The sequence below is a fragment of the Arvicola amphibius genome, chromosome 1 (genome assembly GCF_903992535.2).
Source record: "Arvicola amphibius chromosome 1, mArvAmp1.2, whole genome shotgun sequence".
NCBI lineage: Eukaryota > Metazoa > Chordata > Mammalia > Rodentia > Cricetidae > Arvicola > Arvicola amphibius.
In genome coordinates this window covers 195,172,335-195,188,445 of record NC_052047.1, presented here as the reverse complement: position 1 = coordinate 195,188,445, position 16,111 = coordinate 195,172,335, and the positions used below count along the sequence as shown (strand labels likewise).

The 16,111-nt window shown below is 49.2% G+C and overlaps 1 protein-coding gene across 3 annotated transcripts in view; it reads right to left on the bottom strand.

Annotated features, from left to right (window-relative positions):
* Window positions 1–16,111, bottom strand: part of Tcf7l2 (transcription factor 7 like 2) — a 188,196-nt gene that overhangs the window by 55,779 nt on the left and 116,306 nt on the right. For all 3 annotated transcript variants that reach the window (XM_042056047.1, XM_038318381.1, XM_038318391.1), the window contains exon 5: window positions 12,478–12,621. In XM_042056047.1, the coding sequence (XP_041911981.1) occupies window positions 12,478–12,621 (144 nt within the window). The remainder of the gene's footprint in view (window positions 1–12,477; window positions 12,622–16,111) is intronic.

Below are 16,111 nucleotides of genomic sequence, written 5' to 3'. Positions count from 1 at the left end.
ATAAACCTAACCTTCAAATGACCATCATCTCTCTGACATCTGTTGACGCGCAGGAAGGACAGGCCCATCATCTCCCTGAAGGATCTTTAGTCCTGGAGACAACCCTTTTAAGTGAATGAGGACGGCCATTACAAAACCTATGACTAAAATCTCAGGCAGCTCGCCCTCATCTGAACAGGTCCCTTCTCACGTCACTTCTGCTTTCTAAGACTGTCTGAGGCCCGACTGCTCAAAAGCTTAGGCCGGGTCACCACCCAGTGGGTCTGTTTCTAACAGGCAGGTATGCACCCTGGATCAATGTGGGCTAAGAGGGGAGGAGCAAAAGCTTGGTGCTAAAGAGGCAAGAATGGAAATGCAGCCCCAAACTACGAGACTGGGGAGGTGGCTCAGCAAGACTTGGGCAGAAAGAGCCACAGTCATTGCAGGAGTGTAGAGTTGGAGAAGCCGAGAAATGGGCCTCACGGTATCCAGGCTCGTTTCAGAACCACAGCTCCAACAATTCCAGAAGCTTCGGAGGTGAATTTGCCCACTCATTTCAATGTAGCTTTCCCTGACAGCTTCACAACCGAGACTATTCACACTGAGTCTATTCACACTGAGACCATTCACACAGGTAAAGGCTCTGACTCCAGATAGAGCTCAAGACTCCTAGAAGCTGACGAAGGAATTCGCTCTGGTGATCACCTCAGAGAAGAACAGGCCTCAGTGTGAGCTAACTGACTACTAACTACTCAGCCCATGACTTTGAGCTGGAAGTAAAGGTCCCTTCTGCTCACATCCCTTCTCTTCAGGATAGACCAGTACCAGCACTGGAGGATCTCCTGTGAACCGGAGTCCAGTTCTCCTGGGGCTGCAATCCCTGTCACATACGCAGGCCCGCACTGGGGAGGAGGTCCAGTCTAGACAAGCAGGACTTGAAGATCACGTTTACCCTGTGTCCCCATGTTTCCCATACCTTCCAATGTGTCTTTATTCCTCATCTACCAAGCTCAAACAGTACGGTTCTGTGTGCCTAAGAATCTGGTCAGGGAACCAGGCCCCCAGTCACCCAAGGTTACAAACCATATAGGTGGATGCCTAAACTCTGGCAGCAGCCAGGAAAGAAGCCAGGTATTGCCAAGACACTCCAGACCAACTTTAATAGAGACTTTGGCATGTGTGTTTGTAAACAATCTGCAAGACCATCAGGGAGCTTTGTCCTTTGACCTACAATTATAGGGTCAGTATGTAACACCAAGGAACACAACACCCTCTGAGGGGGGAAAATCACTCCTAATACAGTGACCTAAAAGGAAACAGAACCAAGAGGCTAGAAGATGGAGTGAGTGGTGTCTAAGACCCCCCGCACCCCACCACCACACCCCTGTTTCTAGATACCCTCCCTAGTATCCAGACGAAAACTATTAAGTTCAGGCATTGCTCCACAAGGGACCTTGGCCTCTGGTTATGAGAAGAATAGCATCAAAAAATTGCTTGCCAACAAAGCATAAACTTAAACAAGTCAGGATGGCAGGAGGAGGCCACCCCACAGGAGTCGTCCCAGATCGAAATCAAAGCAATGTGGCTCAGAGTGCCACAGGGGTCCAGCGCCCTCAAGTGGGACGTCCCTTCACTCCCTGCAGCAAGTCCTCCACCCCCAAGGAGGATGAGGAAGTCAGTCATCCCTCTGCCCATGTGACCACTTAGAGGAACACAAGGAAGCATAGGCAAAGGGTGTCCAGTGGATGGCATGTCTGGCTTGCCACCCATGGAGGGCACGGTCTGGCTTGTCAGAGACTCAGCTCAGACTTTGGCCACTGTCAGGCCTAACAAGGGTGGGAGAATGGAGCCATAATGTTCACAGACCCTGGGCTGCTTTACGAGCAGTGGTGATGACCTACTATACAAGCACAACCCTAAGGAACCTGCCTCAGTGATTCGGTCCCTACAGTGGGACAAGGTGGGGCTGTGCCAAGACCTCCTCCTCTTCCCTCTCCTCGTGGGACACCACCGTGAGCACTGGAGCACAGCCCTATGAGGACCACACACTGTGCAAATATGGGCTTTGTGCTCTCAATGCTCACACCCACAGAGAAGACATACTATTAATAAGTACAGAAAAATGTAGGTTCCCTCCCAGAGTCAGTTGGGGCATTAGACTCCCCTCCTTCATAAGCCATGAACCCCAACAGGCAACAAAGGAGTCAGACTGAGGACCCCCACCCCCACACCTGGCAGTCAAGTGTCCAATGCTCTCTCTCAAAAATACTTTCAGCCTTCCACCAAGTGGCCTTATTTTTTTCCCCCTTTCTCTCTTAATTTGTGGGGAACTAAGCAATTTTTTTTACTGTGGGTGGTAACAAGAGTCAAACTGTTTCTAATTATTTAAAAAACAAAACCACACACACAAAACAAAACAAAACTCTATGTTGCCAACTGCTGAGAGGCTCGGAACAACTTCCGGCTCAGAGACTGTTCTCCCAACCTCTTGTCCCAACCACCCTCAGCCAGGGCGTCTGGAGAGCATGTGCGGCTCAGCTTCTAGCTTCCAGCTTCCATGTTGCAGGGCAGAAGGGTCCCGGCAGAGGGAGGTGAGCACCCTGTCTTAGAAAGCATCTGAAACCCCAGGCTTTGAATCCCCGGGCCCCAATTACTTTCAGCAGAACTGGGGATGAATCATTAAAAAAATAAAATAAAAACTGTGTTAGTTTCCTTTTTGTTAAAGTAAACAGCTGCTACTGGCTGAGTGAGAATTATACAGAAACAGACTTTAAACAAAGCCTGGGATACAGAATAAGCATGCAGTAAATGTTAGTCATTACTTTATTTACACACAAAGTTAGAAGAGAATATTTGTGCCCTGGGGGAGCTAGAAAGGGGAAGCAAGAATATGTGTGAGTAGAGCAATGTCTACAGGGCAGCTGTTTGCGAATTTTTAAGAGGTGGGATCTTGTTATGTCCCCCATGCTGGCTTTGAACTCTGCGAGTTCAAGGGGTTCTTCCCATCTGAGCCTCCAAGTAGCTGGGACTACAGTCACATGCCACCCACCTCCAAATGGAAGGTGTCCAAAAGAGAATAGAAGTATTGATATCAAACCCTACTGGGGCCTACGCGGGATGGGGACCAATTAAAGGATGCAGACTTATGTCAGTTTCCACACACATCACCTGCTAACTCAACTCTCTTGACAAATGAAGGCAGGAACAGGAAATTCCCCAGGTTCTATAAGGTAAACTTGGTCACTCCGCCAGTTCCTGGCGAGGTCAAGGTGAACTCAGAGTCCTAACCCATGTTCTCAATTCCCCGTAAAATAGATCCACCTTCTCCCCCTCTCCCCCAGACACAGCCAGGGACCAACACCACATAAGGCTCTCTTATTAAGAGTGCCCTTTCACAAGGGCCTGCATGAATTATAACGTTACTGGAGTAGGCAGAGTGGCACACACCTGTGCTCCCAGCATGCAGGAGCTGAGGCAGGGGGATCTTAAGTGTGAAGCCAACCTAACCAACATAACTTGCGTAAAACGTCAGGTCTTTATTCCTAAATTCAAATAACACACAGTTGCTTTTAATGGAAAGAAAATCCACTGAGAAAATATTCAACTCAAAAAGCCAAGAGGAAGAAAGGAAAGGGAGAAGGCAGGGCTCGCTTTCTTTGCTATGGCCGACCTGGAACTGGGGTTTCCATTCCACATTCCCCAGAAATCCAGAAGAGCCTCCACTGGCCACATCCACTTGTGACTCACTTGTCAATCACGGCCAGAGGGTGGCAGCGGTTTCAGCAGCGGCCAGTCATTTTTGTTAACGGAATTCGAAGCTTGCAGCTGGGAGGATGAGAGGATCATTTGCTGCGTATTTCTAAAGCAAATATTTAGTGCTTTTATCTTTCCATGCCCTGACATGTAATCTGTCATCCAAATGGAGGGGGAGGTGGCACTTCTCATGTGGGTGTTTACAGAAATGACATCACATTTCCAAAACCCTGACGTCAATTAGACAAATGGCAACCTCTGGTTATTTTGTGCTCCACTTTCCACAAACAGGCGAGAACCAAGACAGAACAGAATACCACACCTGGTTCCTTACAGTGCCCGTATCAACCTGGGCTGCTGGGTTCGGCCCTTGCCAGGCAACCATTTATTTTGTTTTGTGATTTATTTTAAATGGTGTTCATTCTCCCTTCTGAAAGGCCCCCCACCCCCAGCAACCTGCTGCCTTTCTTTGCTCATCAGTACCCATCCTTCGCCGTCACTAGAACTCATGAGAGCTTTGAGACCTTCACACGCTCCGGGAGACTGCAGGCTGCGGTACGAAAGCTGAGGTGTGTACTGAAGGTGATTATTGCGTCTTTCCCTGCTTCTAAAGGGGTTTTAGAGACGGGAGAGCTACAAGGTGTTCTGGACGCCCCCTTTCCCCTCCTCTCCAGTTTCTGCTTCCTGCCTGGGTCACCGCTCATACTTCTCATTTGGTTGCAATGCCGCGTCTCCAAGTAATGACAAAGCAGGACTTAGATTGCACACACATGCACATGTGTACGGCTGCTCTCACCTTACCTAGCCAAATGCAGCGTCTTCGGTTCACCCAAGTGTGACACCCAGAGCCGATGACTTTTCAGGTCACCTCTCATCATTTCCCAAGAGGACAAGGCAGGGATAGGCTCCCCTCCTTCCGCTTCTCCCTTAGAAAGCACAACCTCCAAACAGCCGGGAAAACAACAGCTAAGTCTCCCCAGGCACGGAATGGCTTGTTGGAGAACCTGGGTCTCCCAACTCTTCCCTTCTTCCAGCTAATGTGACAAGTGAGATAGCCTGAGAGAAGCAGGTTTAGGTCAACAGATCCGCAGGCCATGCTCAGTCTCCACTGAAGACACCATGCCCAAATCCTGGCCATCTATCCCGGCATGGGCAAATCACAGATAATTCAACAGAAAATACCCCAAAGACCCTTTCATTTCCCCCTGCTGCCTCTTGTGGATAGTGATAACATGTCGCCATCACTAATGCCACCGTCAGCATCAGCCTGAGTTCTCCTAAGTCCATAAGGTGGCCTAAGGCACTCTAGTGTGCAGGCCAGAACCTCTCCCAGGGAAAAAGCAGTAACAGCCAGTGGAGATGAGCTGATAACTAAGAAGCCAAAAGGCAAAGCAAGTGTACCCTCTGTGTGGCCAAGAAGGCCTAGAGATGGGGAGGAGAAGAAACTGACATCAAGAGTTAAAAATATATCAAGTCAGCACCCCTTCAAAACAAAAGCATGGAGTGGGGTACAGCTCAGCAGGAAAAGCCCTGCAAACATTACCTAGGTTTGAGCCCTAGAACCTACACAGAAAAGCCAAGCATGAGGGTGTGCACTTGCGATCCCAATGAAGGGAAGCACAGGAGAGTCCTGGGAACTGCTGGCCAGCCAGTCCCACTCAGTTGTTCCAGGCCAGAAAGTGATGATGTCTTAAAAAGAAAAGGGAAAGGGGAGTGACACCCAATATTGTCCTGGGAACTCCATATGCATGAGAACACACACACATATAAGTACACCCACACACACACGAAACATCTTAACAGCAAAGCCCACAGCTCCTGCGCCCATAAAGAACTGTCTAAAAAGAATAAAAGGTCACTGTCTGTATTATACTGGTCATGTTCTGGGAGCAGTAATAGGAACACACATGAAAACTCATAGCTGGAGACTGGGAGGGAGGGAGGGAGGGAGGGAGGGAGGGAGGGAGGGAGGGAGGGAGGGAGGGAAGGAGGGAAGGAGGGAGGGAAGGAGGGAGAGAAGGAGGGAGAGAAGGAGGGAGGGAGGAAAAAGAAGAAAATTTTATTGTGGTATATGTAAATATATGTAATAATTTCTTAATCCTATATCTCAAAAGACACTTTGTCTTTCAACTTTAAATCAAGTGTGCACAGAGAGGGGAAATAGGAAGAAGACAGACAGCTGCAGGAGGTCCCATCAAGCCAGCCCACAGAGAGGGAAACCCAGGGGAACCTGATTTGAGAATATTTTGCAGTCCAAACAGGGCAGGGCCCTAGGGGTCAGGTCCCCATTCTTCTTGGGTGCAAGCATATCCTACATCCGAAGGACTACAAGCCAACCCCAGGCACTGCTCCCCTCCCTAGAGGAAGGACAGGAAATGGCTCCTTTAGAGTCACCATGCTTCTTAAGTCATCCTCCCAAAGGACACCCACTTTCCCAGGGGTCCTCAGAAAAGTGACATGAAGACTGTCCAAGGGACAGCCGCACAACTGGACCTCCCTTACAGGTGGTTACAACTTGGTCTATTTTCTAGTCAGGGACTTTTCTCGTTTCTCTGGGGACAAGAAGACTTCTCATCTCTTACACAAAACCCCAGCTAACACAGGCCTTCCAGGGTCCTGGTGGACTAATGGCAGACCAGAAACACCGTGACTGGGGGCCTCCAGGACCCCCTCGATCCGCCTGACAGAAAACATGTACTGTCAAGGGGGCCCAGGACCCCCGACCCCTCCTGGCAGAACACATGTATCGTCAAGTAGTCTCCCACCAAACCCTCTTCTCGCAACACAAGACACTAGCACCAAGGACAGGGTTTCTCCGTGGGGCCTACATGCCTGTCAGCCAAGTGCCTGGCATGGTTGAGTAGTGAGGAGACTAGGTCAGCATGTGCCCTTTGGCCATCCCAGTTCTTCCTGCTTCTCAAGTCTCATTTCTTCTGTCTCCAATGTCTTCACTTTTTATTTCCCTGCATTCCTTCTGAAAGGAATTGGCGTTTTCAAGACAGAAGCTTTTGAGTGCAGACGCGCGCGTGCGCGCGCACACACACACACACACACACACGAGAGTGTGCACTCACATGCACACACAAATGCACACACGCATGTGCACACACATACACACATGCACACGTGCACACACACATGCACACCTCCGGAGATAGGCTTTGCTCTCCTGTGGCAGCGGCCATGAAGGGTGACAGTGATCATACACTGTATGACACCACAGACATAGGGACAGACAGATGTATGTGCAGACAAACACACACCCAAAGTGTGTTTGAACAGAACTATAAACTTTGGCTGTACGAGAGTCACCTCATTCCTCAGTTTCAGCCCAAGCAGAGGTGACCAGTGGTGGATCAGGACAGGTAACCAAAACTTGATCCTGATTTCATCAAGGGTCATGTGACTTCTACCACACTGCCCCCAAACTAAAGCAAACTGAGGGTGTGTGGAGATGTGGGGGTAATGACTCAGTCAGGTTCTTTGAGCCCAAGCCTCAGGATTTGAATTCAAATCCTCAGCCTGCATAGACAAATCCATCGCTGCAGAATACACCTGTCACCCCAGCACTGGGGTGGCGGGGACAGGGGATGTACTGATGTTCACTGCCCAGAACATCTGGTCACGCAGTGAGCTCCAGGTTCAGTGAGAGACTCTCAATAACAAGATGGCGAGCCTCTGAAAAGGTTCCCATGGGTGATGTCAGGCTTCTTCAGACACATGTACAGACATACAAGTGCACACATGCTCCAACAGGTATACATGCCTCCCCATATGTGCGCGCGCGCACACACACACACATCTGACTCCTTTTTTAAAAGCAAACAGGCTTGAAATGGTCTTTTAGAAACAAGGCAGCGGAAGGAAGGTTTGTGTGAAGGACAGGGTGAGCAAACTTCTTTTATAGGTTCTTGCTAAACCTGTAGCTGAGACAATAAATGCCTTTCAAGTGAGACTCACAGGACACAGGAGGAGGGGGTGTGACACGCAAGAGCTTTCGCTCTGCTCACACCGCAGTGACACCCTTAATATACAATAAAGTCTCATTCCAGAGTAGGCATGGTTTCCCTCTCTGTCCAAATGTCTGCTTCTCTGACATCACTAAAGAGGCTGACACAGAACCAGACATACAACATGGGCGGTGGGGGAGCTGGAGGGAGAGAGACTGGCACATGACGTTAGAGCCCAGGTCTGTTTCTATTGGGGGGGAATAAGAATGGGGGGGTCTTGTGCTGATTTATACTTTCTTTTGACACAATCCAACCCATAAAAAACCAATCAGTCTTTCAGCTCAAAGAATTATAAAAGAGGAAACACAATGCCACCCACAAAGGCTTGAGTCTGCAATATCAATGACCTTTGTCAGGGATGTGGAGGAAATATGCGACTAGCTCAGAAGAGGGAAACAGAGGCAGGCACCGAGTTAAGAGTCAAAGACTGTCCTGTCAGCAGGACCAGCTGGACCTCCCGTGGCTTCACGCAAGGCAGAAGAGCCAGCCAGCTTCCACAGGTGAATCCCTCAGATCACTGTCCCACACACAGGGACTTCTGGTCCCATATACCCGCTCACAGGGTAGGAGACAAGTGTCCAAAGCAAGAGTAATATCCATGGTGACATGGTCTTTTCAGTCTAAGGAATGATAAAGGACATGAGACAGCCCTCTTCTGTGGCCAGTGGGTATCAGAGGGTGGAGGGGGATGACACCACACTCCCATACTCTAGGATGTGACCTCACTGAGGTGTGAGAAACACTTGGGTGGGACTTCAGAGTGACAGAGGACCATGTACTCACTTAGCCTAGAAGACCACAGTGACAAGACTATACCCTGTCAAACTAGTATAGACGGGAGGAGATGGGTGGTCCATTTCTGTACAGAAGGATCCTGGGCTGTATAAGAAAACCACGGCTCATACATTGTGGGGGTCGTTATAAACCATCCCGGAATCTGCCTCTCCAGGATTTTCAACAGACACCCTCTGACAAGTGCCTATGGCAGAGAAACACAGAGCAGAGCCTCATTTCATTGGGAGCAATGACAAGCGGTCCCCACTTCTAACATGGACAGCCAGGAGAAAGTAAAAGTTCTCCCCACATTTAAGAGTCACAAAACACGTGGGGAACATACAAAACATTAGTCCACCTGTGACTTTTCGAGCTTGGCTTTGGAACACTTCCAAGTTGATCCCAATTCAAACTTTGCCTTTAAGGGGTGCATTTGACATTGTTACTCAGACTGCTTCTAATTAGAGGGCAAACCATGCTTCTATGTGGGGGAGGGAGGCTAGCTGAATGCTTGCTAACCTGGAGTTATAGCAGTTAAACCGGCACACACACATACACAGAGCATCCCCTCTAATACATACACTGCTTTGCCATATATAGCTGGACAATGAAGAGCTCGGGAAATGAAGTAATATCTTTATTAGTTTTAAATGACGAATAAGCAAAACTGAAGCCAGTCATGCCACCATGCTTTTCAGAAATCTGACTTATGAGAAGCCACAGACTTATAGGATGTGGTCTAATAAACCTAAGAGAAGTTTCATTTCCTCTCTCCAACTGGTCAACTCCCTGTCTCTACGCTGGTTTCACAGAGGGAGCCGAACTGTCTTTCCCCCTTCCATTGCAGGTCACGAGGCTGAAGAACAAGGGTCATCCCTCATTTGGCCCTTTCTGAAAACGCAACTTAAAAATGAAGTCAAAACAGGTTCAATGCTAGTCAGGGGTAAGTCAACCAAAAAGAATAAAAACTGGAGAGACAGGGTGAGAGGGCCGCTTACTTAGTCCCCGGCCACCGACTGGGAAAAGCTTCTTTGAACCCCCGAAGAGGAAGGAAATGGGGAATGAGAGACTTCTGACAAAGAGCTATTTGCAAAGGTTGTTTGCCCGTATTTCAGAGGCAGCAGCGATAGTGACTAAGCAGTTACAGGAAAGCCCTCTTATCTGAGGGCAGCTGTGCCGGGTCACACCCTATCCCTATGGCTCCTCACAGCCACAGTGCAGTGTGTTGTGTGGCCAGCTTTAACATGGACACGAATAGCTAGCTAGAAAGAAGTGACTCACGTCTGCCCAGGTGGGTATTGACTTTCTTAGTCATATTTACTCAACCGGTCTATCTACTAAATTCCCTGGAGGACCTAAGTAGAACAATAAGGAAGAGGAGAGGAGGACAATAGTTATTAATCGAAGATGATGTGGAAGATCTCCTGACTGGGACATTTACTCCACTTCCCGAGAGCGCGGGGTGGCAACAGGATCAAATGTACCCTCCTTCCAGAAAATGAAGGAAACACTGGACCCATGAACAACAGCACGTCTATCATTAGCAGTGTTTTACGGCACTGGCTCTCTAGCTGTGGGATCTTAAGCGGCTCCATGGCTTTGGCTCGGTTCCCCCTATTTGCAGAAGGGGTGTGAGTAGCGCTGCCTCTCAAGGCTGTTGTCTGGGTCCAAAGAGTTAATACAGTAGTGCAGTCCTTTACAGTAGTTGCCCGGACCACAGGAAGTCTGTGAGACATGTCAAAGGATCTCCCTCGGTACCCAGCGGAGCAAGCCTGGCCAGTATTCTATTACTGGGCTTTTTACACATCCAAACATTGCATCAAGGAGGAGCGAGAGCCTTGCCAACAGAGGTGACAGACTCGGGACTTACTGCTTGCTGACTGCCAATCATCTAGTTCCCTAGAGCCATTTCTAGAATGCTCACACCACAGGTCAGAATTTTCACACTCCACCAAAATTCCTGAAGTAGCGGGTACTAGCAATGTTAAGCATGATTTTCCATGCAGGACGGAAAGCATGGGAGGAAAGTGTGCAGGGCACATAGCCAAGCAGACTATCAGGGACCAGTCCATCAAAATGATGCTCACTGGCTTTTTACACTGCCTATCTACAGGATAGAGAAACTGAGGCAGAGAGCAGTTTGGTAACTTGCTCGTTCTCGGCACCTTCATGTCTGGCCTATTCACAATCTGTGGGTTTATCCTTCACCTGGAAACATGGTTTTTTTTTTTCCCCCTGTACTAAGGACAAACAGAAGAAATGTTCAAGGTCACTGGCGCCAGAATTCTAATCGGCTCCTGCAAATCTTGAGCTACAAGGAAGAGAGCCAGTCTTTCTGTTTCTATTTCCTTGTATCAAAACAGGCACCTGGTTCTCCTTTATCTCTGTCCCGACTCTGACCAAAGGTTAATGGGCTACCTTTTGCCAGGCCCAGTGGGCTAGCCTTATCTGTCAGGCCTGGTGGGATAGCCTCATCCTTGAGAGTCAGAATGAGCTGCTTTGCTTAGGAGAAGCTGACCAGGCAGGATCTGCTAAGATCACAACTCACTGTACAGTGGGGGGCCTCAGCGCCCTGCCACACAGAACTGGCTGAACACACACACTCACACACGCACCAGGAAGTCAGAGGGTGAGTACAGCCCATCGCAGGCATGTCAAAGGCAAGAGAGCAGGAGAGGGTCAAAGCCCCAGGACACCTGTCTGTCTAGCGCCACCTGGACTAAGAGTAATGGTTAGAACCCGGGAATTCCAAGAACGCAGACTCTTACTAGCACATGCTCCAGCAAAGGAAAACATCCCTTGCCATGACATTAGGTGAGAGGAAAATTCAAAACCGTGTCAGTGAAACCCCAGCACCGGTGAACACAAACTCCTAAAGAAACTCGTCAAAAATGAGACGATCGACAGGTCGTGCGAGGGTCTGGGTGACGTGCCTTCTACATGTTTTTCAACATCTCTCTGGTTCTCCTAAATGGCTGTCTACTGTTTAAGAAGAACAAGGGTTTTTAACATGATTTCTTCCACTGTTTCCCTCTCTAGAGGCAAGACATATATGTGTGTGCTCCATATCTCTCCAGGTGCCCATTCTGCCCACTAGAGAAACTTGTTTTCTTACCCGGTACCGCCTAGCATATAATGTACACTCAGCACCTAGTAGGGACACAACGTTGGTTTTTAAAGTCTCCACTAATTGGCTCGTGAATATTCATGAAAACCAAAACATCATCTTCTATCTAAATCTAAGAGTTACTTTAATTTTTTTTTGAAAGTCTGCATTGATGTTTGCTTTCCTGAAGATAAAAGAATGTTCTGGAAGTTCTTTATTCTTGGGACAACTAATTTGAAGAGAGCTGTCACTCCGGAGCCCAGAGTCGTGTGGGGTATTGACATCGCATTGAATTATTTAAAGGAAATTAACAATGCTTCCTGTCCTTGGAGAACAGCATCTATGAGTAAGCATCGGGCTGTGCCTTCCTCTGCCAGCCAGGGACCTTGCAGGGTGGGGGGCAGTTCTCAGCACCCTGAATTTGAAAAGAAAATCTATACTATAGACGGCTAATTGCTAGTAGCAATGGCAAAGTCGAGGTGACAGCTTCCCTTCCAGCGGGAGTCATAAAGAACCCCAGGAACTGACTTCCTTGATTCAAGTCTGATGGAATAATGCACACTCTTGCGTGTGATGCTGGGTCAGGTGGCCTTTACGAGGCAGCTGGGCATCACGCATCGTCTCTAGCACCGCCTCCACCCTCTTCTTGTAAAGTGGTGATTTAATGGCTATCACTTCCCTATCAGTGGTCAGCACAGCCAGACATCATGGCACCTGAAATGAAAAGGGGCCCACGGAGGATTCAGGGATGGAGGTAGATGCACGGGTCCTGCCCTGGCGGGAGGTAAACTTTGGATGGGTGGCTTCGTTTCAGGGCTGGCTCATCTCATACCGTCATTCTGCTCCGAGACCTACCTCCAGACACCAGGGCTCCCCAACCTTTTGTAAGGAGTGGCTGCTTTTCATGTCCCTGAAGACTTGCGTGCTGACAGCGAAGTCTGAGGGGGGGTAGAAGTGCTGACAGGCATGTCCCTGAGTGCAGCAAGGGAGGGGGCTCTGCTGCCAGGAAGAAAGGGGAACAGAGTGAAGCCGGGAGGGCCGAGTCCCCAAGGCACACACAGCAGCCCCAGCCTGACGAGTCACCTCACCCATGTTTTCCTAGGTGCCCCACAACCACAGAAGCCCAGAACTCTCCGTGCCTCCCTGCCATGCAGCTGGGGTCCTTGAGAGACCTCTCAAACACAGCTTCCTCATGCGGCCTTCCTGCCATGTCCTTTTTCCACTGTGCCCAGCCCTAACCGCATCCATCCCCTGATGTACATGGACGGTTGCTCCTTCCTCTAAGCAACCAGCCACCTGGCTGAGCCTTCTCTCTTAACTTACCTTACTGCAGCTTCTATTTGGATAAATTGTGGGTTTGCTGGTGCTTGCACCTTGTAATCATATATACTTTCTATGTGTGCATACCTTACCATCATACACTCTCATGTATGACTGTACTCCCTGAGCTGTTGGGGCTCCTGTCTTAACACCCCTTTGCTCCCTTAGACTGCAGCCTCCTAAGAGAAGCCACAATAACACCACCTGGGACCCCTCTATGGATCAGGACCCCCATGTGTTCAGGAAGGTGTGCTGAAGCCAAGTGTACAAAGTAGGCATCCGGCCCCAAAAGCTGCCTTCCCTATCCAGGCCCCTAGACAAGGTTGTGCTGACTGCTCCATTAACTCTTACAAGCAGCACATGGGCTAAGAGTGCTCTGCCTAGTTCACAGAGGAGGAAACCGACTCAGAGACGTTAAGGAGCGTGCCCAAGGTCACACAGCTGGAGGGACAGTATGGACTGTGTGTAGTCTTCTCTAGCAAATGGCCGCTGTGTAGACCCACAATGCCTGGTCAGAAGTTTGTTACGGCTCCACTTACAAGGTAGAAAATTTGGAGAGAGCATTAAGGGGTATGAAGACGGGCTCCCTGAATGGAACAAATGCCTTCCCAGGTGCTTCATGTTTGTTGGGTGGTTGGCTAGTGCTCCTGGGGGCTGAACCCAGGGTCTTATACAGGCTATGCATGAGCTCTGCCCCAGAGCTGCGACCCAGCATGAAAAGGAGGAAGGGAGGGAGGGAGGAAAGGAGGGAGGGAAGGAAGGAGGGGGAAAGGGAGGGAGGGAGGAAGAGGAGAGAGGGAGGGAGGGAGGGAAGATCTTTATCTTTTTATATTCATTGCAAAAGATGGACTGAGTAAACTTGTCCAGCCCAGATGACTACAGATAATTCTGGAAGACAAATCAATAAAAATAAAGACTGGGAGCCACAACCCTGGAGCAGCTTCCGAGGCTGTCACAACGCCCTCTATCCAATGTGCTCTGGGCTGCTTTGGGGTATTGCAACCACTCATAGGCAAGCTCAGCTCCCCAGGTGACAAAGGACAATCAACTGCTGGCAGCTGGAGACCTTTCCAGGAAGAGCAGCCAAGGGCCAGCAGCAGCATGGCTTGCTATCATGGAGCTGTCTTTGGTCCATCTGGGAAGCAGGGCCTCCACGGCGCTCACTGATAAATGGAGTGATCACGAGATGAGTAAGCCCATCCGCGAGATCGGGCCAGCTTTAGAGTGGAGGTGACAGTGCCTAGCTGTGTCTACAGCCCTAACTCATCTGAGTGCTGTCTTCAAGGGCAGCACAAGGACCTCTCCAGCTGTTTCTGGAAGGAGCCCAGCAACGTGAGGGCTTAATGCTTATCTCCTTTCTTCGCTGGCTAACAAAACAATGACCACAAAAAAGCAAGTCTCTCGGAGGCAAGTGGCTGGAGAAGGGAGCTTGGCAAAGAAACACTAGAGCTGCCTTCAAGTACACTGTCTCTGTCACCATCCGTAGACTTCCTTGCCAGATATCCTCTTGGAGGGCTCTCTCTCTCTCTCTCTCTCTCTCTCTCTCTCTCTCTCTCTCTCTCTCCACACACACACACACACAGAGCACTCTATAACCATAGGTATCTTTCCCTCTATGCTTAGAAGCCATGGAATCTCAGAGTCAAACTAGGTGGTCATAGCCCCTCTCTTCGAGGAGCCAACAGCTTTGAACTCGTAGGATTCAATTTATCCCCACTTTATCTACTGTCTTGAAGATATTCATTCATAATATTTTCTAGAATAGAGTGAGTTATAAACTCCTTAAAAGCTTTCGAACATGGAAGTGTTCGAAAACTCTGTGTGTCCACAGGAATCTAGGGAAGGAAGGGACTTTGCAGCGGAGGCCCAGGAAGCTCAAGCAGGGGGCTAAGAACGATGAGTCAGCAGTTCCTGCGTTTTGTGCTTCATGGTCTCTCAGCTTTTTCATTAATAAAATCTTAAATTATTTAGGAGACACTAATCTGACTCCATGAATCTGTTAGCTTAGGTAGAGTGCATTGCTCCCCCAGCTTGAGGAGTAGGCAGGTGTACTCAATATGTACCCACCCTGCACACTGCAATCCCTTACCCCAGGTGCCGACTCGGAACCACATCACAGACATTAAGGGGCAAAGGTGAGATCTCTCTGGACTTTAATAAGCTTCTACACAAGGAAGTCAACTCGGAGGATGGCAGAGCAAAGGCTCCTGGGAAACATTCTGAAACACAGACAACTAGACCCAGCCACTAGGCCGTCTCCTTCCCCTGGACTTTTCGGTTATAGATCTGCATGCTCCTTTTCTTGGGTTAGCTTGTGTTGAGGATGAAGGGAGAGGAAGAGATCTGGGAGGAGAGCACTCTGGTCATGGTAGCCCGAGCTCAGGAACTGTCCATCATTAGGTGGTAAGGTAGAAGAGGAAGGGGACACTCTGTAGGGAAGGAAGTGAAGGCCTGTGAGCTCCCTGCTGCCCCAGAGTTGGGGTGGCACTTGAGAGTCCGGCGTCAGTCTCCACCTGCCACACAAAACTGGTAGAGTGACCCTGATCTCCTCCATCCTCTAGAGCCCCTATCAAAGCCACTGCAACCTTGACCAAACCGGGAATGCAGAATACGGATCTGGAAGTGGGAGCCACTTATCCTTGGCAGTGGCCCTGGATTCGGGAAACACTGCCTGGATGTGAGTGGATTTCTGAAGGGGATGTCTTCCAAAGAAGGAAGGTGACATTAAGGGGCTGTAGCACGGTAGCATGCTAACATGGAAGGCAGATCGATACACAGCTGCAAGAGACACCCACAGAGTCTGGCAGTATTTGTATATTCCGATATCATACTTCCTTGTGACCTTACTGCCTTCTTCCATAAGATGCTGGTGATAGTCAAAGTCACGTGACAGAACGGAGGCCAACAAGTTAAAATATATAAACTGCTTTACTGGGAAACACCCACACACTCACACACACACACAGGCATGCACGTATACACCATAAATGGGAAGTACGGGAAGAGCTGGACAACAATTTAAAAGAAAACAAGACCAAACAAAATGACAAGCTCTAAAAATGCTAAAACATTCAAAATGTTTTGCATAAAATAATATCAGAGTGAAACTGGCCAACAGCTGTTCTCTCTGGAAGAATCTGAACCAGACTGGGGGTGGGGGAGGAAGGTT